Source organism: Labrus mixtus, chromosome 3 (assembly GCF_963584025.1).
Source record: "Labrus mixtus chromosome 3, fLabMix1.1, whole genome shotgun sequence".
Classification (NCBI taxonomy): Eukaryota; Metazoa; Chordata; class Actinopteri; order Labriformes; family Labridae; genus Labrus; species Labrus mixtus.
The window spans coordinates 25,528,857-25,553,903 of record NC_083614.1 but is presented as its reverse complement, the minus strand read 5'-3'; the positions used below and the strand labels follow the sequence as shown (position 1 = coordinate 25,553,903).

Below are 25,047 nucleotides of genomic sequence, written 5' to 3'. Positions count from 1 at the left end.
GTCTTTAAAATGTGTTCACTTTTATTTAAAAAAAAAAAAAAGACATTAAATACAAATTATACTTTGAATCAAAATCACTTCCTTCCGCAGAGAAAATAATAGCTGTGTGATTTCTAGTTTAGTATCATGAATCAAAAAAAAAACTCTTTGAAGGATAACTTGAGAAGAAAAAACGAAAATACATTTTACCCGTGAACAGAGAGAATCTTATCGTGACCAGCAGGGGATAATCCAAAATTTAAAAAAAAGTGACATTAGAGAAGTGTGACTGTGCACTGATAGACTGATGCGGGATGGCGCGGTGTGCATGGGGGAGAAGTGACCGACTGAGAGGTTCACCGGCCTTACGGAGCAGTGAACTAAGATGACCAGAGACCTGAGTGACTGACTGACACAGATTGTATTTTTTTTTTTTGCCCCCTGAGGCTGAAACTGGCGTGCAGGGCGCTGAGCTTTAAAACGGACACTGCTGAGCAACAGAAGGAACAGATTCATTTAAAAAAAATCAAACATTCATTAGTGATTATATTCCCCAAAATACACTGAATCATAGAGACTTTGCTGTGCAATCGGTGAGTCACTGAATTGTTCATAAGAAAACCTAGTTTGGATCAGCTTATAATTCTTTCTTAGATAAATAATTTTCATTTTTTAAGTACTGTACATGATGTCTAGTCAGACACATAGCTGGCCAGGAAATAATAACAATAATATATATATATATATAAAAAGACACACTTACAAATATTCAGGAGGGAATAGCTTAAACATATTTGTGTGTATGTTCCTCCCTTTACATCAAGTCTTTGAGTAGGTGGGATGTAGCACCAACAGGCTGGTTGTAAGTTGCTGCTGTCTATCAAAGGAAGTGTACAGCCGATTTCATGCTACCGAGCTACTGGGCAAGCATTCTTAGTCGGCACTCTCTCCACTGTTCAAGTCTTTACACAGGATGTTGGAGAGCATCGGGGCAGGAAGCTGCCTCCTCCCTCGGACCCCCTACCACTTGTGTGAATGCATATTTGGTGCTGTGTCCACCTCGTGGAGATTTTGTTGGCATACGATCATACAAGCATATTTCAAAGAAACAAAAACAACAACAAAAAAAAAAAAAAGAAAATAGTTGCATTGAATGGAAAATTTCTGAGGGGTGTTCGCTCACTTTGCTGTCAGAAGTCCTGGTGTAGCTTTCTTTTCTCTCTCTCTCTCTCTCTCTCTCCTCACTAGTTTATTATTGTTTTCTTACAGTATCACACTGATTCATCTGGCGTTACCTCCGAGGAAAGGTATGCAGATGCAGATAGGTCCAATTGTCTTTAACTGCATGCATTGACGAGTGGCGGCGCAGCTAAAGTGCTTTAAGTGCTTGAAGCAATAAGGGGCAGCTGGCACCTGCGGCAGGGCGGGGCCGGTCACACCGGGCTGTACCGCCCCGTTCAAACAAGCCTACACCAGGTCGCACCCCTGACAGGAAGAGGACCGGGTGCTGGAGCGAGGATTAACAAGAGAGGGTTAGTGAGGTTGGAGACGTGGACGGGATCAGGCACGCAGACATGGACAAAGTGTTAGACGGACGATAAGGACGTGTAGGAGAGGAGGAGGAACTCAACAGAAAGGCTGAAGGACAAATAGAGGGCAAGGACAGGAGAGCAAGTTAGAGCTTCAGAGGGACGGGGGCCGAAGGCAGCTGATCTAACTAAACCGAACATTTAAGATAGCATGTGAGCATCTCAAAACACTACTGTCCAGAAGATCTAACTATCGTGTATTAAATACTCGCCGTCGTTAGCGCCAAACTGGCCTAGAAAAGCTTGTAACCTCCTCTTTCATTGAGACCAGCAGCTGAAGTTAGCTCAGACAGCAGATCAGAGTTGATTCACTGGACTGTGGATGTAAATTAGCACCATTTTTCAAAGTCCAACACGTTCAGTTCCATGTCAATTAAACAAAAGCAAAACTAAATTGGCAACCAATAATTGTTGAAAAAAGGATTGAAATATCCATGTGAACTTCTTAAACCACTGCTGCAGCATACTCCACCTCTCCACTGTTTGAGTGTTTGAAACATTCTGGTCTGGTTCTCTTCCTCTTCTTCGGACAGATTTCCATCAGGCATCTTTCCGATTAGACTAAATGTCAACTTTTTTTCCAACTTAAGGAGGGCTTCAGCCCATTGGAGGCATTTCCATAACAGACTGATATGGCCGCTGCTAATGTGGATCATCTAAATCACGTCAGTATGATACAAAGAGGACGTTTTGAAGTTTTGAATCTGATGCCAAAGTCTGTTTATTACACTGAAAGTAAAGACTTATTTTTGATGTTTCACTACCCAGCGAAGCAGCCTGCAACGCTGTCGTTTATTGACGAGCCTTTGTGTTGTGATTTGAGTCAAAAGCTCGTAAATACAAAGCAACACACTTTAGTTCGTTCACCTTCACTAGCTTACAAAAGCACTAGATGTCATTCTCTTTGCAAGGGAGGATACTGAAATTCACAGAGCAGAGAATTCAATGTTTAACAGATGCAGTGTGGACAGCAAGCGTGCGATCATGCACAATGCGCTGCGATATATATATCGCTCTTGTGCTGTTAGGACACGGTGTTACTCATAAAGATGCAAGCTGTGAAGCTGCATCAAACTCTTCTTAACTGGTTTTAATTCGTCTGGGTCTTACACAGAAGCATGACCCTCAATGAGCTTGAAAGAAGACTTTTGAACTGTGCAAAACATCAGAGTTTTGGAGGCAAGCTAATATTTTGGCACATTTCTTATCCTAACCGACTTCAAATTCTATTATGGTGTTGTCAAGATAATCAAATTCATGCCTTCCACTTCACACTCTTGCACACCTTGAAGTATTCAGCTGACGCAGGTGCTGAAACAGTGGTTTAAGAAGTTGTTGTTCTGAAGGGGACACCCTTCAAATCTACTGCCCAAGCTAACTGCAGCTGATTTCTTCAAAGAAAGTGTCAGCTAGAGCCACCATTGAAGCCCGCTGGGGATGAGTATTTCACATGGGAAAAGGGTGGATGTTCAGGATGATGAAAAGGTGGAGGGGAGGCGTGGACAGGTCTGTTTCTAAGGCACTGTAACTGCACGGTTTGCCTCCACTCCCTCCCCAAGAGCAGGGCGAGGGAGGCAGCACAAATGGCCCTGGATAAGAAGTCAAAGTCCCTGCTATCCCATAATCCTTCACTTCAAAATGGACCCTGAGCCGTAGAGTGTTTATTTTTCTGCATTGTTTAATGGAGCAGGGCTGGGGAGGGGCAATCGGACGTCTCTACACTGAGCTTAATGACAAACAGTATTTACACAAATAAACACTTTTGGGAAAGCGCACACCATCTTGCATGCCATCTCGCACAGACATGCAGCTGTGCACACGTATGTTATGCAGGTGCTCGCACATTAAGACACACACACACACACACACACACACACACACACACACACTGACTCACAGACAGACACACACAAAAGAAACGGTGGTGGTGCGCTTTTTTTTTTTTTCTTCGGGTCACAGTCACAAACAAGTCCTCTTTAAAGTGAGTGGAAAAGTCCCTCCTTCCTCTCTCTAAAAGAATAGTGCAGATGGTTGGTTTCTCTCTTTCTTCCCCTTCTCTCTCAGCTTATTTGTTTTGTTTTTTTTAAAGAAAGGATAGAGGTTCCCAAAGCACGGGACAGATAACTGTGATGGACAGGAGGCTCGGCCTGTCGACGAGGCCTTCCTCCACTCCCTCCCTTCCCCTCCCCCTTGTTCTCTCTCGTACTTTCTGACAGAAATGGGACCTGAAATCAAAGGTCCAGAGCCCCTTCAAATGTTAACACAAAACTACATGCAAGAGCAAAGTAGGCTCTCTTTCTTTCTCTCTCTGCCTCCCCCACCCTCCTCCGAGTCGTCCCTCTGTCCTCTCATTTGCTCTCCAGGTTGTAGCAATGCGTCTCGCCTCGCTCCCTGCCGTCGTACCCGGGGAGAGGTTGGCCGTATTTGTCCACGCACCAGCAGTAGCCCCGCCTCCTTCCTTTGGATGGACGGCACTGCAAAACAGAAGGCAGAGAAAGTGAAATGAGTTATGCTGCTTACTTGCTTTTGCTAAACGCTATGTGCAGATTAACGGGCGCAGCCTTCAGGGAGAGGGATTGCAGGTGGCACCAGCGGGTGCACATATGAACATCACTCAGCCAGCCCCGACTTCCATCTTTAGTTTTCGAGACCGCAGGAGGAAAAGGCTAGAACGCAGCCGAGGACTTATCACTTTGAGACACATTGTGAAAACAGATTAGAGTTTCCAAGGTGAGGAATTACCCTGACACAGCTTTATCAACACCACCTTCTACGTGCATGTGTGTATTATAATAAGAGTGTCTCTCTGTTGGCGTTCAGAGTTTGGATGCTTGTCAGGAGGCCAAGTCGTGCCTCAGCAGAACTCTAATAAGACAAACATCTCATCGATCATGGAGAGGAATGCCCTGCTGTCTGGAACTGTCACGGAGATTTTATGAGCCGAATCTATCAGAGATAAACACTTCAAATGATGCAGCTGCTGGCCTTGTGAAAGACGATTATTAATGTATAAAGATCAGAGCAGGGGAGCTTCACTCAGGCATCCACGTGCAACCAGTACTCTGCTGACTTTGTGCCATCTATGAGCTTTATTTATCAGGCTTATGTGCTCCTGACCAGCCGGGGTAAACGATGAAAAAGCAGATTCTTTTGGATGGAGAGGGGCAGGGAACGAGGGACGCTCTGACTGAGTGAGAGTGGAGGAGTGTGAAGGTAAACAAGGAGTTGCTAAAATATTTGCCAAGGCCAGTTGGAGGGCTGCAAGGAGACCAGCGCAGCTATTCTGGGAAGCTGGCAGACACTCAAAATCATCTGGAGCTGATTATGGCCCGAGCGTGCACGGGAGCACGTGCATGTGCACGCATAAACACACATCAGCAAACATGTAGGCGCACACAAACAGGAGTCGGGTGTACTGTATGTATACATACCCCCCACCTGCTCGCACACTAGTTCTCACACACATGTATGCAGTAATATCAGATGTCCCACAGGGGGCCACGCCTTGTAGAGTGGCAACTTTATGAGTTCACATGAAATGGCACAATCAGCCGGGCCAGGCCAAACTCTGGCTCCGAATAATTCTGCTCCAACCCCCCCCCGAGGGGTGAGGTGACGGAGCGTCAAGTGACCAGTCAGCGCTGAGACACGTCTGTCTGTCTCTGCAGCCCAACATAAGTGTTATATATACAGACATTTGGGCTCGGATTTAAATTCCAAAGCCGAAGAGTGCTGATCCCAAAACAAAAAATCGTCCTTATGGACTTGCATTGTGCTGTGCAGCCATAGACACCAAGCAGACAGACAAGACAGACATGCTTTAGACTAGAGTGTGGCCAGGTGTCTGTTTCCGGTGTAGTCGACCTCCACGTGCAGCCTGAGAGCATGATCAAAGGCAGCTTTATAGAGACAGAGGCCCATTAAAATACCAACAACTTCTGCAGCAGTCTGGGGGCAAGTACGCGGCCCAACACGCCCCATTCTCACACTCCAACATCATGCAAGGATTCTTTTTGAGGAACACAGATTTCCTCCAAACTACCTACCTCTCTTCCTCCTCCTCCTCCTCCTCCTCCTCCTCCTCCTCAGTCTGTTTTCTGTCTCTCTCTCCTCTCCTCCCTTCATTCCTTTTCTCGGTGCCATCGTCTGAGTCTGCGGCCAGGTTTCTATTTTAGCCCTGACCCAGTGGACGAGACCGCGGAGAGGAGCTTAACATTGTGTTCCTCTGCTCTGGTTAATGATGATGGAGTCCTGTATGTGCCGGGTGTGTGTGTGTGTGTGTGTGTGTGTGTGTGTGTGTGTGTGTGTGTGTGTGTGTGTGTGTGTGTGTGTGTGTGTGTGTGTGTGTGTGTGTGTGTGGGTGTGTGTGTGTGTGTGTGTATGGGAGGGTCGAAAAGCCAAAGGAGAGGCGGAAAGGAGAGGAAGAGGAAGAGGGCAAAATGTGCATGTGTGCATTCCCCTGTTGCTTGGCTACCTTTGAATTTCCGCTCTGTCTCTTTCATCTGTGAACTATTAGCAGTCATCTCAAGCCATCCTTTCTTTACTGCTTCAATCTGCATGCACACACACACACACACACACACACACACACACACACACACACACACACACACACACACACACACACACACACACACACACACACCCACACACAAAGACACACACACACACTTTCGGAGAATGCCAAAGAATGCCACATGTCTGCTGAGGGCTGAATGTCACTTAACACATATCTAAGACAGATTGGAAGTTCTTGGATGTTTAAGGCAGCTTACTTTGTTTTAATTCTGCACTGCTTTCTTCTCTTTAAACTGACACAAAAAAAAACCTGAAACTTAAAGGAATTATCCACCAAAAGTCTTAACGTCTTGGTACCACATTGAGCAGGAGGCTTAAAGGGTCGCTCTGTTCACTTCTTATATTGCTTCGTTTAATGGCAGTTAAAATCTTTTTGAAGAAAGAAAAAACTGAAAAAAACAGTATCGAATAAAAACTTTCAAACAATTCAGGCGACATTTACTTTACTAAAAGTGAATTTTCTGTGGTCAAAACATTCATTTTTTAGAGAAAAAGTGGCTAAAAATCCAGCTCGAGTTACAGATGAAAGCTGCGTATGTGGAAATTCCTCAAAATGTTTGTGGCATAAGAGAAAATGTTGTAATACAGCGTAAAATCTGGTGTATAAGGTGCACTTTGGCTGCATCCTTTATACCTGTGCAGAGGCATGCACCGTCATTACACATTGCACCATCTGATGTAATTGAAAATTCTCTCAAGCTTCTCTGATAAAAACATGCTGGACGAACAAGGCTGGGGGCGCCACTCTTTGACATCTTTTCTCCCTGATTGGCTCGTAATCATGAATTTAAAGAAAACGGTGGTACTATATTGTTACGTAAATAAATCTTGTGGCGCTCAATTAAATACAACAAGTGACCAGCGGTCGCCCCTCGTTTGAAACGCATCCCAAAGAGTTAAGACATTTTCTTGTTTTAAAAACTGATTTGTGTTTTCAATAAGCTGGATCAACAGTCCTGTTTCCACCAAGCGGTCCAGTTCAGTTCAGTTCTGTACGGTACCCATTCATCAGCGTTTCCACCGTCAAAAGTTGGGAATGGTACTCAATTGGTAACCTTCTGTTGGGGTGCCAAGGATTCCAATCCGACCCTAAATGGTCCATTTTCTTTACTTTGTCCTGTTCTTCTTGAACGTTTAACTTAGTTAATAGCGGGCTACACTGTGTTGGGCTGCTATGATGTCACACTATTACATAGCTGACTCGACTAGCTCCATCTGGCTTACACTCCGCTTACCAAATAAGCAAGCAAGTTCAGGGTTTACCCTACCGAACTGGACTGAACCAAACCGGACCGCTTGGTAGAAACGAGGCTAATCAAGAATCTGACCTGACAGTAGCTGCTGAATGAAGAAGCTTAATTCCATCTTTCCATGCAGAGCGCCTTCAAGCACAGTGAGGTGAGAAGTTAATAATCAAAACATGTTTTTCATGGCGGTGTATTCCTTTACTAATCCGAGCACCATGAACCACAGAGACTAAACCTCAGCTCAGAGGTCACCTCGGACCTCGTGCCCCGTATTCTCAGCCTTACACTGGCCCTGCGCGGTCTCTAAAAAAGCACATTTCATCCCCCCCGTACTTTCATAATGCTACCTTTATGGGGGTGTGTTGTGCGTATGAATGTGCGCTCTTGTGATGCAGGTCTTTATAGCTAATAGCAGCGCCGCTGGGCTTCACGGACATTAAAAAGAGCCTGGTATGACCACAGGATAAACATAAGCTCGTAAAATGCAATGTGTGTGTGTGTGTGTATAGGGGCGCTTGTATGTATTTGTGTGAAAGAGGGTGCATCTGTGCATGTGTTTGTTAGTGTGCTTCAGTGTTGGGAGTAGCTGCAGGATATTGCTTTTTCTAAAAAAACTGAAAAAAAAAAAAAAGTTTGTTAATGAGAGTCTCAGTGAATTTAACTCCCGAAAAGAAAAAAAACTGTGTTTGTCTAAGAAGAATGGGGCCACACAAGCTCTAAAATGGGAGCCTAAATAATCAATATAAGTCATGAGTGGAGGCAGGGGGACATGGAGGGAACAGGAGGATACTTCTCAACAGGGTACAGATCTATTTATAGAAAACCAGCCAGCTGAGTATTTCATCAACCTAAATTTAAACGTGTATGATTAAGCGTTTCCTTAAGAGGGCTTGCTCAATAAGACGGACGCACACACACGCACACACACACACACACACACACCTCTTTATAGTGAATGGACTAACATACAAGTGTGTGTTCACCCTCTCGCTGTTCATGTCCCACATAAAACCCAAATCAGTGCTGAGGTATCATTAAAGCCCAAATCATGATCTTATTGAAATCTATCCACAATCATTTTGCTGTAAACCAACCAAGTAAATGGAAAATGGATTTGAGCTTGTTTATTTCTTTTCTAGTCTTCTGACTACTCAAAGCATTTTTACACCGCAGGTCACACCTACACATTCACACACTGAGAGGCTGCTGTGTAAGGAGGCCATCAGCCGCCGAAGCAGCTAGACAAATTGGGGTTTAGTGTCTTGCCCAAGGACACATCTGACATGTAGCTGCAGGAGCTGGGTATTGAACCCCCGACCTTCCGGTTGAGAGAAGACCGACTCTACCAACTGAGCCTCAGCCGCCTTCTCCTCATGTAAAATGGTTTTAATTTGATGAGGTCAAGCCATTAATACTACTTGGTTTGGTTAACTTCTGGAACTATACTGTTATAAAACCTACAAAAGACAGAAGTCACATTACAATCGTGACATAACTTCAAAGCCAATGGAAACTAACTTTGACCTCTTGCCTTGTGATGAACTTAACCTCCTTTTTTCATGGGTAAAAACTCAACCTTTTTTTTTTGTAAACCATCCAGATTTACTTTAAATCTCTATTAGGCCTTTCACACTCGCAGAAAACTCCTGATATTTCCAGGAGGAGCTTCATGTGTGAACGCAAACAGCCGAATCTTTCACTCGGACTTCACCCGGAGTTTCTCCTGCCAGACCCCCAAATATTTTTTCTGCATCAAGTCCGAATGAGTGTTTATATATTTTTGATTAAATCAAGGCTAAGAGTTCTGCATAAATTAACATAATTTGTGGCATAGCTGAGTTGACTAACAGGTGGTTGTCGCTATAAGCCAGGAGGCCTAAGGCCCGCCTCATCTCGACCTCTTTGCCTGTTTCTTGGTTGATCAGAAGTTAGGCTGAGAAAGCTTTTTCAATATGACGGCCCCCATTGTTGGGCCTCACAATGCATCATCTAAAACAAATGGATGACCTGACTGAGACAGCATCCGTGTTTTATACAGTCTATGGTATCTGTGGTTTCATTATCAGTATAGAAACTCAGGTTGCAAGTAAAAGTTGACCCTGCACCTAAACATTGTGCAAAAGAAATTGTAAATAAAATTACTCCATTTCCCCCAGAGAGAGAGAAGGAAGGCAAGGAGGATTAGAAATCCAGGGAGAGAAGAGAACGAGGGAGACAGAGTGAAAATAGCTGTCTGGGTCCCTGAAGGTTGGCCAGTTATTATAAAGCCATTGTGGTTGGTGTGTACGTTTCCACAGATCCTTCTGAGTCACGCTCAATAAGTCAGCCCTTATGGGCCCTGGCACTGTCAGGACCCGGGGAGGGAGGGAGGGAGGGAGGAGGGATAAGGGTACGCAGGCACCTGGCTCACATCCTTAACCCACTGCCTCTTCCTCCTCCTCCTACTCTCAACACACACTAAACTCTGAAAGAGTACACAGAGAGGAGACACAGACACTGTCGTCCCATTCACAAGCCCTCTGCGGGGTGATTCCTGGCCAAACAAGGAAGTTAAAGCCAGGTGGGCGGAAGGGCAGGATGGACAGAATGATGGAGCGGGCAGGCAGAACAAAAGGCGGGTGGATGACTGTAGGCAGGGCACAATGGGGGTAATGATGGGTAGGTGAAATGATGAATAAGAGAGAGAGAGAGAGAGAGAGAGCCTGAGAGTGATAGTGAGGGAGAGAGAGAGAGAGCCCCGAGAGAGCGAGAGACTGTGAGGGGTGTAATGAGAGGGTCAGTGTTGGGTATGCATGACCTGAACTGGGATACTGGGCCAATTCATATAACTGCTGCTAAAAATAGGTTTCTGTGCAGCAGAAGTACAACAGCGCTCAGACTGCTCCCACAGTGCTCGGGCTCTCAATTTACCAGCAACACATACACAGCAAACAACACATGCTTGTGACCAATCACTCAAAGCAATGGCCCCTTAAAAACATTTCACCCCAGATCAATCTATAGAACTAAAACTCAGGGGGTTGTTCATGGTTGGTACCACCTAAAAGTCATTAACTTAGAGATAAGGCTGCATGCAGGATTTAAACTTTTTTTTCATCTCCATTTCTTGTGCACGCCCGCCTCATTCTTCTTCTTTCTTTTCTTTGTTACGTTCAGACAGTATCCAGGTTAATTTGAGAAAGTCTGAACAGCAAAAACTGCTAAATCCAAGCCTCCAAGATAAACTTAAAGTTGAAAGTTGAAGGCACCATATTGCGACTAATTGGCCTGTGCAAGCCGTCAAAAAAAAAAAAAAGGCTGCGGCAAGAACGCGGGGATTAAACACTAAAAAAAAATCTACTTCCAAAGCAGAGACATGCATTCAACTATTTACACTTTCCAAAAACTTTGAATATTACCACTTGTACAATCAAATCAGATTGAAGGTGTTGCATTTTGTTGCCTTGTCTGTGTAGGTTCTCAGTCATTCAGATCATGGTAAATTCCAAGCTTGATCCAAAGGCAACTGGACTGGTTCAAGAACTTCAACCAGTCCAGTTGCCTTTGATCAAGCTTTGTAATTTGGTTGCTTCACATTGCTTTTCTTTGCGATGTGTTGCACTGAAGTCAACTAAATCAATCAACTCCTGGGCTCAACCCCGCACCATCAAAGATAAAAGCTAAAGTGAACAGGTGTGTTTGACGCATAATATCCCTACCTTTACCACCAAACCTCCAGGGAACACACCCGCCACCAATAATAATAGAACAGTAAACAATTGACAACACGGTAAACAGAACTAAACAGAACTACATGGTTTGAATATACTATGATTCCTACTGGTTCATCTGAGTCTGGACCCTCAGAATGGATTTCAAAGCGTTGGAAGGTGACATAAAACAAAAACTTCACATCCGGGGCGACTCAGGTGCATAAGAGCAGCCAATGAGAAAACACTCACAAAAGAACGAGTACCTGCCTTCGTTGCTGCCGGGTTTGTCCTGTGCAACGAGGAGGGACCTCTGCACGGTTACTTGACGGTGCATTTGTTCAGATTTTTCTAAACCATCGAGACAATGTAAAAGTCCCAGACGCATAACAGTGGGGTGAAGTTGTTCTGCTGCTGAACAACAGAAGCAAAAACGGTGTCACTGTGCGTGTGTGTCTGAGTGTGTGTGTTTGACCCCTGAACTATAAGTTTACAGTATAAGTATGGCGGCTGTGGATCCATGGTAGTCAGTCGTCTCTCAACCGGAAGGTCGGGGGTTCGATCCCCAGCTCCTGCAACCATGTCAGATGTGTCCTTGGGCAAGACACTTAATAGCTCCCGCTGCTTTGTCTGCAGCGTGTGAATGTGCATGAATGGTATTAGTTACTTCTGATGGTCACTTTACACTGCAGCCTCTACCATCAGTGTGTGAATGTGTGGGTGTGACTTGCGGTGTGAAAGCGTTTTGAGTAGAAAGCGCTATATAAGCTCAAGTCCATTTACCATTTACCAAGTCCATAATTACGTATAGTTGCAGGGTTCAAAATAAAAGCAGAAAGGCAGAGTGACGGTAGCGCTTTGTTACATCACAGCAGCAGAATCTCAAGATAACAGGACGTTTGCTTCAATGTGGAAAAGCTTCACAAATATGCAAAGTCACTGAAGCCAACACCATAACCATGCATAAAAGATACTAATATCCCGACACCCAATTCCCATTTGATCACTTGAAGAAGACAGAAAGCTTTCTAGAAACGTGGGTCTTCTTTGTGCACTTGAATTGAGTGTCTACCTTTGATTTGCAGCATGCTAGTTCTGTATCAGAGCACAATCAGTTGCATGAAAAAATGACTGTATGCACCTCGCATGAACCTAACCTAAGCCATGTTTCCAATCTCCCTTATCTGAGTTTTGGAACTACAAACAGGAATGCACTTCTTCATTTGGTTTCTAAGTTCCTGCTGATCCGTCATTCCTGGAAGAACAAGGTCGAGAAGCCTTTTTAGTTCCTCGTTTATTTCCTGTTCGAAAGATGAAACTTCCAGCTTTCACCTGCCACCTTTCAACAGTCCGTGACCATTTGATATGAAAAGATCTCGGTTGGGGTTTCATTTTACGACACTGGGACAGCTTGGGTATCATGTGCATGGTTTTGTCCCCCCCTCTGCTCAGTCCTTCAACCCTCACCCCCCCCCCCCCCCCCCCCTCCCTCCTTCTCTCCCACCTCCCCCCCATTCCCTTGCTCCCTTCTTTTCACAGTATTGTCACCCTAGACGGTTCACACGGTCTCCTCTTCGCTGCGCTTCCGGTCATAAATCTCTGCAACACACCGTGAAGGCACATCCCCTCGGATGGATTTAACACACAACACCCTGCACCCCACCGGCCCGCTGAGAAAAGGGCGACAAGGGCTGGCACGCTGCTGCACACACACACACACACACACACACATTTACACACATGTAGACCAGATCCAACACTTTTCTGGTCAATATTTGTTGATGAAATCCAGAAAACGAGAAGAGGAGACTTAATCTAATAGAAGGAACAATAAAACGGCACACTGGATATTTGGGGAAAGAGTGAGGAAAAAATCTGAGAGGGTGATTGTATTGTTTTGTGTGTGTGTGTGTGTGTGTGTGTGTTATGGTTTGAGTTGGTCTCTGACTCATGGCACTTGTGGGGGGTTTTCGGTGACTCATGCGTTTCTCAGAACGGCTTGAGCTCCGCGGATTCCCACCGATAAGACAACCATTCTTGGGAAATTAGCCACTGGTGTTTATTCGACACGCTCAATGCTTCGGTAAAGCGCCACCTTCCCTCCCATCCATCCGCCGCCACCTTTCCGGTCTCTCCCCTCCTCCCCTCAGGTTCAAACTTCTCCGTTGAATTTTAGCTTCCCCGTCTCGCAAATGAGCTGGCTATGTATGGGTGGCCCCAGTCTGCTGTACCACGGACGAGAAAAACTAAACCAGTGACAGCCTGTTTGTTTTTTTTACCTCACCAACAGCGCCCCACACCTACACACCCTCACCAAAACTACCGCCATCAAACAAGCGCCATACATACACTCCCCTGCCGCCACATCTACCGTGCCACACACACTCCCAGACCACATTCTTACCTCCCTACCCCCCACACTCTCCCACACCGCACACCCACAAACACACCTGACCGACTTCATTTCCTGTGAGGCATGAGTCAGCCGGCTGCAGAGCGTTTACCGGAGTTATACATGCTTATTAGCCATTCTGATAATATAGTGTTGATGTGGCTGTCAAGGCAACCTGAGCTGCACAAAAAAGGGGAATTGTGCTTGTGTGGGTGGGTGGGATGAGTCGCCGAGGATTCCTTGGAAGTGTTCAGGCATGTGGTGGGTCTATTTGCATGTCCACAGGTGTGTGTGTGTGCGCGTGTGTGGGTGTGTGTGTGTGTGAGAGAGAGAGAGAGAAAAGAGAGAGGGAAACAGCAAGGGGAGCCATTCACCTGTTTTTTCTTGTAGAAGCCCTTTCTGTCACAGTTGGGTATGCGGAAGCCTCTCGGGTTGAGCACGTTGCTGATTTTCAGGCTGCTCAGGATGCTCTCCATCTCCCGCCGACACGGCCCCTAGCAACACGGCAAACACACACCCGACGACACAAATATTACACACTCATCCTTACAGAGTCACAGACAAGAGGAACACGAGGAGTGGTCATGCAATTATACGTTTATGATGATCATCAGAGGGTGTTGAAGTTAACTTCCTGAACCCTGAAAGTGACATTTAAAAGTCTTTTGATAACTTCTTTCTGGAGTCTGTTTTGTCAAACACATCTTTTGAAGGCGGGACGTCCCAAGGTAAGTGGGCATTAATAGTTCTGTACGCTCGTCATGCTGGAGCTGTTGACATAATAATGGTTTCCTAATGATCATCAAAGAGGACAAAACAAACGTCAGAGAGCCTTTTAGGGCATCGACACTTTGGCATCATGTTACCAATTCAATGGCACTTTTTAATATGAATTAACATCTGCTCAGTATGACACCCTGAAACACCAAGTGGATTCTTATTGGCTGTCAGTGTTCCTATTCTTTATCAAATCACTCAGAAATGGAGGCTCATGTTTTCTGGATAATTTCTGAAGTGAACCCTGCTTTTGTTTTGGAAAAAAGCATGGAGGGGGAGAGAAAGAGAGCCCCGTTTCTACTCAGGCTCTCATTGGCTAACTGGTAGCTAAGGAACAGCAAATAGAAGTCCCTGATTGGGAAAATTAGGTGTCAATCAAAAAGTCGACTACATGAACTGCTACCTAAAAATTGGGAACAGCTAGGACATCTTGAAGCAATCAGTAGATTTTTAAAGATGTAATGTGTTTGGATGAAATATTTTCCTGGTTTTAGATCATTAACATTAACTAAATATATTTAGCCCCCATTTGATGACGATTCTGACGTCAAGTCGGGAAGTCGTGCACCTAATTATTTTCCAAGTTTCCGAGTTGTTGTTCCGACTTGAGCAGGCGTTCATGTGCATTTTACAATTCGGGAAACTCGTTTTTTCCGATGTGTCCGACACCACATAAATGCAGCATTAGTTAATGTTGTTTCAATCTACCAGAAGATCCTTACTGCATTTCAAAATAAAAGCACGGTTGAATCAGAAATGATCCATGAAACATCTTTCCTGTTCTTGTTGTGGTCATAGATGTTGAAGGAGACTCCATCATTAACTCAGTGGTGATCGTGATAGCTCGGCTCGTTAATGATTAGTCCATTAAGAGATGATAAAAGCGAGCGCGGCTGTTATTTTCACAGCTGCAAAATCACAATGGTTTTCAAAAATGCGTGCAATAAAACTGATGTAGAAACCTTTGAGATGTTTTACAGAATCTAAATGTTTGTCTGAATCTTGATCCCGCTGCAGATTAAAAAGGTTGATCTGAAGGTAGACGTCAGCTTTGTTGTAATTAGTACCTTCTTCTCTTACACAACGCAGGCTCGCTGCATGTAATCAAAAACCATGTTGGTAAAGTGATAACAGATATTTTAAAGACACCCTGTGGTTTGTTTTCCCCACAAATGATTCTGTGGATCGATGTTTTGATGAGACAATCAGCGTCCTGTTTGTATCTGGTGTTTTTCCTGCATGTGCATGAGGCTCATTCATCCCACCCACCACAGGTTGACAGCCCTATGAACTCCGGCATGACTGCACAGGCCGGGTCAGGACGTTCATGCAGTACCATGCAGAGTCACAAGTCTGCAGGGCTTGACTTCAACAAGTTCACTTCGCAGGTGAAATCAACGATGAGTTATTGCTCTTGAGTGTGAATCAGTGGGTGGAGTCTTGGATTGAAATAGAAAAAAAAAGGAAGCGTACTGATTTACTCTGGTGTCCCAGGAGTTCAGGTGTTGCCCCTCTCTCTCTCTCTCTCACCTGGTTTAATTGATCTCTTATCATCACTAATAAAAAGTGCATACTGCAGGTAGTTCATAGGTGCATGTGGTGATTATTTCTATCAACAGAGTTTGGTGGTGAACAACAGAGAAAATAAAGTACGTTTTATAGATTTTGAGTTTGCTTTTAAATCTTCATACAGGCACGTGATATCTTTTTAAGAAAGCCTCTGGAAACCGTGCACCTGTCAATTAAAGGAACAATATGCAGGAATTTGGGTTGGTGCGATTTGGCGCCCCCTAAAGGTATCTGCGTGCAACTGCACTGTCGTAAAACACATGAAGCTGTTACGCCTCCCCCTCTTAGAGGTTAATGTTAACGTCAATTTCAACTTCAGTTAAATTTTAACAAGGGCCGTCGGCATGAACTAGTTAATCGTGATTAATTAAGGAATTAAATTAATTTTAATGGTGATTAATCGTATGCAATTTTGTCCCTTTAGGCTCACCGTAGATAGTCGTCCTCAGTGTCTCCCTGTAGTCACAGTGATGTAAAAGAAGGACAGCGCTGCATCTTTGAATGTCTCATTTCACTTCAACAAACTCTCAGACGGCTCAGCTGACGAGTCCAAAGTCATATCCACCTTATGACATCACACATTGACCTTTGTTACCGTTCCTTCGAGCTGTTTGACGTCAGTTTGTGATCCCTAACCACTTCCTGTTTCTGGGCTTAACTTCATGTCCTAACCTTCACTCTACCAGAGGGTCCTTTGTTTATTTCAAAATAAAAGCATGGTTGAATTCAAAAAGCAAGTAAAGTGCTCTTAGCTTAAGACAGTACAAAATTTTAAAATAAAAGCCTCACAATTTTTATTTTTAAATGCAAAATAATGACATTTCAACAATGTTATTTATTGCGATCTCTAAGCTTTGGGCTAGTTTAAGTCATATTGTTTCGGCTTTATTTTTTGGCTTAGATTTTTCAGTCCACTGTGGGCGTAGTTTACAGACTTGAATGAGTCGCCAACTGTCTTTGTTGTAACTTGATCAGCAGGAAGATCGTTTTTATAGAGTCATGACTGTGTCAACTATTTGGATGAACCCATACCATGACTGTTTTTCCTCCAAATAAGAACCCATCAACACTTTCAACAGACATGTAACTGCGTCTCATGTGACTTACATACTCAGTCTCCCTCTTGCTCTCCAGGGAGAAGTTGTGCATGTCCATATTGGCTCCTCCTGACACTGACTCCACCTTGTAGCTCTGAGTCTTCCTGTTCTGATCTTTCTGGATCAGTTTGTTGTGCAGCTGCGGCCTGGTGTCCACCGACCCTCGACTGTTCCCGCCCTTCACCGTCCCCACACCGGGAAGTACAGTCACCTTCGTCGTTCCATTGGCGCAGCCTTCTTCTACCTGATTTCTGGTATTCTCTGCAAAGGGAAATGCAAATTATCAGATGGTAGCATTCAGTGTGTTTCTCCTGATTAAGAGATTCAATGCTTCTTTCCACATAGTCCATTCACCACTGTTTTGTTACGTCTGACGGCGCACGCCCCAACCCTCCCGGGACCGTTTTTGGAGCGTCAGCTCAGGGGTCCATTAGCAGCTGGACTCACAGGAAAAATACAAGATCACATGGGAATAAAGAGAACGACGTGCAAACAACATGTTGCTTTGTCTTTGCATGGTTGATCCGTTCTTCATTCGATGCCTGTATTGATATAATCTTGAAGTGATGGAATTTGCGATCGGGACTCTGAAACTGACTAGATGCTCTGTGCGTTACAGTGTCTGACTTCCTGTCTGGGTCAATCTGCTCTGCTCAGCTTTACGCATGCTTGCAGCAGGCTTTGTCTAAATAGATTCTAGCGCGTATTTGAAACAGACAGGCGCGCTGCTTGTCAACAGGCAAGGCAGGCAACTGCTTGGGGCCCCAGACCAATGGGGGCCCAAGAGGTCTGACAAACTTTGAACCAAATCAGCAACCCAAAAGTTTTGCTATGACAGTAGGAATCCTCCCTAAAGGGGCCCCATCTGACAGTATTCACTATCATTGCCCTGCTGAACTCTGGTGGGAGGGCCCCCGAATTAAAGGTGACGGACCTGGGTATGCACAGAGCATGTGGAAAGTGGCAGTAAGGCCAGATTGGTTAAATATTATTTAATATTGGTCCCATATTATGCTTTTTCTGGTTTTATATGCTCTTTAGTGTGTTTTCCAAGTGTCCTGTGCATGTTTAGGCACATCTATGTGCAAAAATTCAAAGTACGCAGAAACACAGCTTCTCCTACGTTCTCCTGTTAGCTGCAGCATTAGCTGCATGTAACGCTCGGTTCTAGCCCCCCTCGAAAAAGTTTTGCCAGTGTGACGTCTTGTGACTGATCTAAGCCCATTGGCTCATTGTGGTGAGCAGCAGCTCATGTTGCACGCCCATTAACTTCTGTAGCACGCCCACGATATGCCGTAGCTTGCGGTAGCACAGTAGTGCTAAGGTGCTAATGTTCTTGCTCCCCTCGGAGCCAAAGTGGCTGCATTCCCAATATGGTAAAAGGGGCGTGACATTTCCGAGAACAGTGCTGAGCGACTGACCAATTACGGCAGAGCAATCAGATCAGACTTGGCACACGTGGGGACTCTGAACGTGGGCACTTCAGAGTCTTAGAGAGAGAGTCAGAAGCGAGCCGGTGCATGGAGCGGCAGTACATGAAAACAGACACTTTTTTCGAACTTTAGCTATTGTGAACATACTTTAGTAGGTACATAGATTAAATATATGACCTCTTTAAGACCTGGAGACTCTTTAAATCCAAGTTACAGACTAATAAAACCTTTATTTCAATAACCAGCTCTCCACATCGAGTCTACCTCCAAACCAGCTCTCCATATCTACTCACATCTGTTAAATCTGGACTGCATGAAGGATGGAATTTTAAAGTCCTAACTTTTTAGAAACCCCTCGGTTTGTCTTTTAATGAACTCTGTAAATGAATCCAAATCACTGTAAATGAGGGTCGCCCCTCAATGATGTCTTGAGTTTAAATAAAGGTTTACATGAACACTTGATGAGGCCTTACGTCACAGCAGCATGTTTCTGTTTCCACAAATAGAAAAGGAACGATATCCTGAAATGTGTCAAACTTTCTCTGAAGTCTGCAAAAGAATCTGACCATGCTCAGTGTTTATTCAATTAGATAAGGTCTCACATGGTCTACATACAGAAGATGAAGAACATTTGCCCTCTTTTATTTTTTTCAGAAGTAGACAAAAATGTTCCACAACTCTTGACATTGTGTCCAAACAGGCTTTGAAGGGACTGAATCATATCTTGTGATTATTTTCAGCTGAGTTGAGTCCTTTTTTTTCCAGAACTGTGTGTGATACAAAACAGGCAATCTGCTCCTAAATATCATCATTTATTTTTCCATTAACTCTGCCCTGAGGCTAAGTATCAGAATCCCAGAGTTGTTTAGGTTTACAAGTCTGATCAAAACATTGTAATGCAGGATGATGAATGCCTGCATTACAAAAATTCTCCACCATCTGAAGAGTGGCCTGTTTTAAAAGAGACAAAATAACGTACTCTCATTGCCTTGTGGGCTGTTTGGAGCCAGAGACCGAGCCAAGTAATAAACAGAAACATGAAGACCTCATATCCACAAATTTCCACAGCATGCAGACCAAGAAGATAGAGCCACATAGAGGAACTGAGTGTAAACAAGACTTTTTAAGGACACCGTGAAGAAGAACATGTTTTGTAGTTGTCTGTATTGGGGATTGGGACAAATCAAGGAGGAGGTGAGGGCAGAGAGAGGTAAAGTGGGAGATGAAGGAGCAAGAATATTAATAGCCCTCAGTGCTGGCAAAGATTCCTGTCAAATCGTTAAAGACAGACCATCTGACTGAGAGGAAGAGAGGAGGGGGCAGCAAACACTCCACCCTGATATGGGAGAGGATTAAACCACCCGTCATGTGCCACCCGGTGAGCCACACTGCCACAAGGCCACAGTCTGAGATGTCCTGGAGGAGCAGAGGGACGATGATGGGAACACACACACACACACACACACCCAAACAGTTTTAAACTGTTAACTGGAAGCAGATTGGAGAGCTGCGGTGAAGGCGGCGGGCGAGCATGCACGGGTGTATCTCGTGTGGGCAGGCAGGCTGGCAGCCCACCCCTTTCTCCGTAATCAATTAGTGACGTGGTGGGGATCCACAGTCTCTCCACAAACTTACAATAACAACAAACAACGTCAACAACAGCATCAACATGGGAAGAGACGGAGTCGGGAGGCAACACATGCTCTTTAACCTGACGCAGCTTTCTCACGCTGTAACCGAACTCTGCAGGAAAAAAAATATCCATAAATGTCAATAACCAGGGACAAATATGCGGAGCCCTTTTTAAGATTTCCTGCAAGCATTCATTTTTATTGTCAATATAAACTTTTATATAACCTTTCAAGGAAGTCTGGGGCGTTTGAGATCAACACATTACGCAATTTGTTTGTATAATGGCACATGGGTAAACAGCACAAACTGCGGTTGAGGGGAGCTTGTTAATGTCTGGGAGGAGAGGCTGCTGTTTTGGCTGCACTTACACACTGTGACCAGCAGGGGTGCTGTTGATCATTTCCCACCTTTTTATTCTCCATCTCCTTTTAGTGGAGGTACTGCAAAGAAGCATGCATTCACACTAGTCTCATTAAAATAATGTCTCAAATCAGATTCTTCAAATTGTAAAAAAAAAAAAACATAAAACATAAAAGGTCAGGAAAGGCAAAGAGAGAGAAAAACACAAGTAAAGTTAGGGGAACAGAAGAAAGTAAGATGAGTAGTTTCAGCAAGTGTCTGTTAGTAAATGCATAAGCATGTGTGAGTTTGTGTGTGTTTCTGTGACAATATGACTGCTTAGTGCATGCACACCACACACACACATCACTGTGGCCAAACCAAATATCCTGGAAGAAGAAAACACACACAGAGGCTCCTGGAGGCCTGACGTCAGCGGTGCCTATAAGCACACAACAGTGTGTATTCACATGTAGGTGGCATGTGTGCTGTTTCATTAGTGTGAGCAGTATGCATCCATTCACACAAAACTGCATGCAGATATCAGGCCTCAGTGTGAGCAGGGATTACAGCATGACATTAAGATTTGGGTTTACTGATAAAGACTTGTGATTGTGTTGGGTGCTTGTAGAGAACTCAGAGAAATGATGCCCCCCCCCCCCCCCCCCCCCCCCCCCCCCCCACCTCCCTGTCACACACTTGAGATGTTTTGGCCCACATCCTGGATGAGGGAAGCAGCAGCACATATTTTCGTGCTGTGTACAAAAATCCCTGAGCTTTACTTGAAGGAAAATGAGGACAAGACAAGGACATGGTCTGCGCTCAGCCTCAGCTAAATACTGTATACTTACAGTATGTATGTGGCATTCCTTAACTATTGGTTTCAGGGAGCCAGGCGTGTGTGTGTGTGTGTGTGTGTGTGTGTGTGTGTGTGTGTGCGTGCGTGCGTGTGTGTGTGTGTGTGTGTGTGTGTGTGTGTGTGTGTGTGTGTGTGTGTGTGTGTGTTGGGGAGAGAAGGAGATGGAGCAGTGTTGTACTTTTTTTTTTGAAAACAACCAATCTCCAAACCCCAGACGACATTCTTTTAATTTCTTAAATTTAATTTGCACTTTACGCATGACGTTCCAAAGCTGTGCGCACATGGAAAAAGTAGCTGCCTGGTGGGAAAGCAACGATTAATTGCTGCGTAAAGGTCCAGCCTATAGCTGGTGTTATCCATTTAAACTTTCAGGAGCCTATGGGATTTGTTCCGCCAACGCGAACACATCCCTGTGCAATGTCAAACCTCTCCTCGAATACCCTGGGGCGAGGAGTGGTGGCCACAGTGGGGGGGGAAACCCCAAGAATAAATACTGCGCATGTTTCTGTGTGCCGTGTATGTTCAGTAGGTTATTCCAAGCATCTTAATCTCATCTATACAAACGCACTTGATCGGTGTTTCCATGAGCAGAAAGCTCCCCAGAGCTGGTCACTAAAAAGCAAAACCTCATGGGGAGAGCGCCTGTCACAACAACACTCACGAGAAAAATAACAACAATGTATGATAGAACACGAAAGCGCAATTAAAAAACGCTTCTCACCTTGTTTTTGTGCGGGAATGAGAATGCTATTCAGCTTTTTGGACGCTGCGCTGGAGCACAGTCCCCGTCCTTCCAGCAGAGCTTGCAGGGGTCGGCTCTCCCCCGGCTGGTGCTGGCAGGTCAAGCCGGACCCACAGCGCGCAGTGTACACTCCACACGCCTGTCCCTCACCGAGGGCGCACGTCATGCAGCAGCCGCAGCCCGGCTCCCTCACTCGCTCCGCGCAGTCCTTGGGCAGAGGCTTGCACTGGAGGAGCGCCCCGGCATCGCACGGCTCGCATCGGACCACCGGACTCACGGTGCCGGCGAGCCGGGTGAACGCAGCCAGCGCGGCGGCCAGACAAAGCACACAGAGACCGGGCATTCTGCCGATTGAGCTGGTCACAAAGGGACAGTATGTGAGTTGTCACGTAGGCTTAAGGGGACTCTCTGACACAGCGAGCCGGCTAGCCTTCTCCATCTGTATTTTCTTTTACGCGAACTTCTCGTTTTATACAGGCGGAAAAAAGAGCCAACAAGTCACACCCTCCTCCGTATGAATAATGTAAGCCGAGAGCCCCGATATGAGGACCACTACCTGCAGCCTGAGGAGAGAGCTGCTCTCACATTCAGCTACTTTAATCCGTTATAATAATTCAGTGAGGGCTTGTTCATGCTCTCTTTGTGTTCTGAGAAAACACACAAAGGTGTTTGTCTCCATCCTGAAATGTGGCCTCCAGTCAAAACATAGTGGACAGGGGCTGCAGATGGCATGCAGCTTTAAAGTGTTGATTACCTTTCTGTTCACTTTCTGTCACATGAATCCTATTTGATTACACAGATACGATGCACATGTCGATTCCTATATCAGAGGGAATGGTGCATTTGAGTAACCAGGGTGTATTTCTTCTGTGTTGACTGTTTTTTAAACCTCTGGAGGTTTCCACACCACTGGCCACATCCCCTGCTGCCATCAGTGGTATGTGAGTGAATGCCATTGGTGTTACCCCCCACATGCAGTACTGATAAAGCATTCCTTTGGTCAGGTGCGTAGGTGGCCTCTATAATAACCCATTACAATAATAATTTCTTTGCATATAACCTGAGTGTATGTGGGACCACATGCTGAGTTCTGGGGGTTATTGCCTTTCTGGGTTGCAGAAGCTGCAGTTTGGATGTCAGTCAGAACCTCAGCCACAGCTACCAGGCACGTGCTGACCAGACTGCATACCTGACCCTTTTGCCCAAATAGCTTCAGAAGCGGTGCTCACCTTTCATGTAGGCGATGCAGACACGGTGCCCTCCCCTATACCCCGATCAGCGGCAAGCATCCAGACCCCCTGCACCTTCCGTCCTGCATCCGTCCGCACTCGACCCCACAGGATCTCACAATTATTAGAACGAAAATGTTCAGATTCTGCGGGCTCAGCATCGCCCCCCTGTCCGGCATATCCTCCTGTTCTGCAATAACAAACGCGAGAGGGGGGTACACACTGAGAAAATAAAGCAATCAGTATCGGCCATTGTGTGATTTCCACCACAGAAGCAGAAAAAGTGTTGAGACTGCATTATGAAAAACAAGCAGAGAGTAAGGAAACACCCTCGGAGTAGCAAGAAAACATCTACGGCCAAGATTAGTTTTCTTATTACTTTACTCTTGGGCTGTAATATTCTGCTCCTGACCTTTGGCTTGTTTATTATCTGCCCGTCCGTGCGTGGTCTGATTTACCTAAAGCGCCCTTACTGTTTAAACCAATTCAGCAAAAAGACTCTTGGGAAACTGTGCCCCCTTTGTGTGAATACAGTATAGTAAAGGCAGGATTGTTCATCCTGATGTGCTGCTATTGCAGTCTTTAGAAAATGTAAAATCAGCCTAAATGACAGCCTTCAGGTTGATGATATTTGTACGGCTCAGACAAGATGCAATGCAGAAGAGATAGCATGAGGAGACGATCAGCCAATCAGGGCATCTCATCTTGTCCTGCATGTACATCTGGATCCTCCAGATGTCAAGCTTGAAGAGTGAGAACAGTGTGTGTTGCAATTTGTCTGGGGACCGTTTGGATATGATGGAAGCAGATAACAACGATAGAATCACACAACTTCTGGCAAAAACCTGCAAATCTCATTCCCTAAACCCTATGTTCAACGCATCTGTTGCAGCCTCAGCAAACTCTAATAAGAGATAAAATTTTTCTTCCTCGACGATCTTGTCTTCATCTTGCAAATCATCCGCAGGCGTCACACAAACTGAAACTCTCTGGTTATTAATCCGTCCTTCTTTACAGCATCGCAGGCAACATTCCTCTGCCTTGCATTCCCACAATGCAGCAAAACTTCAGGCCGTAAATCACTGATTGGAAACCAAAAGTCGATGACGGCCCTCAGTAACACTGGCACAATGCACTTTATAATTTGTGGTTTTGTGGGACTGAAAGGATCTGGACAGATTTATTTGTTTCCTTCCGCCATGTGATTCGAGCAGCACATTTTCCTGCTGTCAACATACGCCGCCTTCACATGTGAGCTCCACCATTGGCACGCGACGCACTAGCTGACCATGTCATGACCCACATATGACTTCATACTTAAAAGTGATACTTTACATGCTTCATGCCTTGATCGTGTTGACGGCCCTTGTGTTTTGTGTTCTTCCATTGGATGACACAAAGCTCTGCAGCTGGTCACAGTGTGCTTACATTGATATGATCACACTGACTAAAACATGTAGATTGGTGAACTTACATAAAATTACAACAAAACAGACTTCATTTTATTTTTTACAATTCCCATGAAGAACCCTAGTTTATCTGAAATCGTCAACATTTTTCATAACCTAACCAAGTAGTGCAGTTACCGTATGTTAGGGATCAATCAGAAGCCCTATTCAGACTGCAGTTTCATGGCATTATATTTGCGCCCCTGTGATGTTCCGCCTTCAATATGAATGTTGCAGAGGCGTAATGGCGAGACGCAGTGATCACCCCTGCCACCTTTTGGGTCGTAAAGGCCCTGACACACCAAGCAGACGGCAAAGAACTAGTGGCGATGAAGGCCTCTTGTCTTTGCCAAACCACGTACGTTCTGCTCATGCGTTAGAGAAAATAACTCTCCATGTCAGCAGGCAGCAGTAGTCCGCTGTTATGATACGAAAAGACCATTTTCAC

At 45.1% G+C, this 25,047-nt stretch overlaps 1 protein-coding gene across 1 annotated transcript; it reads right to left on the bottom strand.

The window, feature by feature from the left end:
- On the bottom strand, positions 1-22,440 carry igfbp3 (insulin-like growth factor binding protein 3). The gene is made up of 4 exons (XM_061034207.1): positions 21,902-22,440; positions 16,928-17,178; positions 13,849-13,968; positions 1-4,042 (listed from the first exon to the last, which is right to left on the bottom strand). The coding sequence occupies exons 1-4, from the start codon at positions 22,263-22,265 to the stop codon at positions 3,917-3,919; spliced, it is 861 nt and encodes a 286-aa protein (XP_060890190.1). The 5' UTR covers positions 22,266-22,440; the 3' UTR covers positions 1-3,916.
- Between the last annotated feature and the right edge of the window lie 2,607 nt (positions 22,441-25,047).

What these genes read in the sequence shown, in the direction of transcription:
- igfbp3 (XM_061034207.1), bottom strand. Translation starts at nt 22,265, where the DNA reads ATGCCCGGTCTCTGTGTGCTTTGTCTGGCCGCCGCGCTGGCTGCGTTC. An exon ending in GCAAGAGGGAGACTGAGTAT is followed by an intron (nt 13,969 to 16,927) that starts GTAAGTCACATG and finishes CCGTGTTGCTAG; the next exon opens with GGGCCGTGTCGGCGGGAGAT. An exon ending in GCTTCTACAAGAAAAAACAG is followed by an intron (nt 4,043 to 13,848) that starts GTGAATGGCTCC and finishes TCTGTTTTGCAG; the next exon opens with TGCCGTCCATCCAAAGGAAG.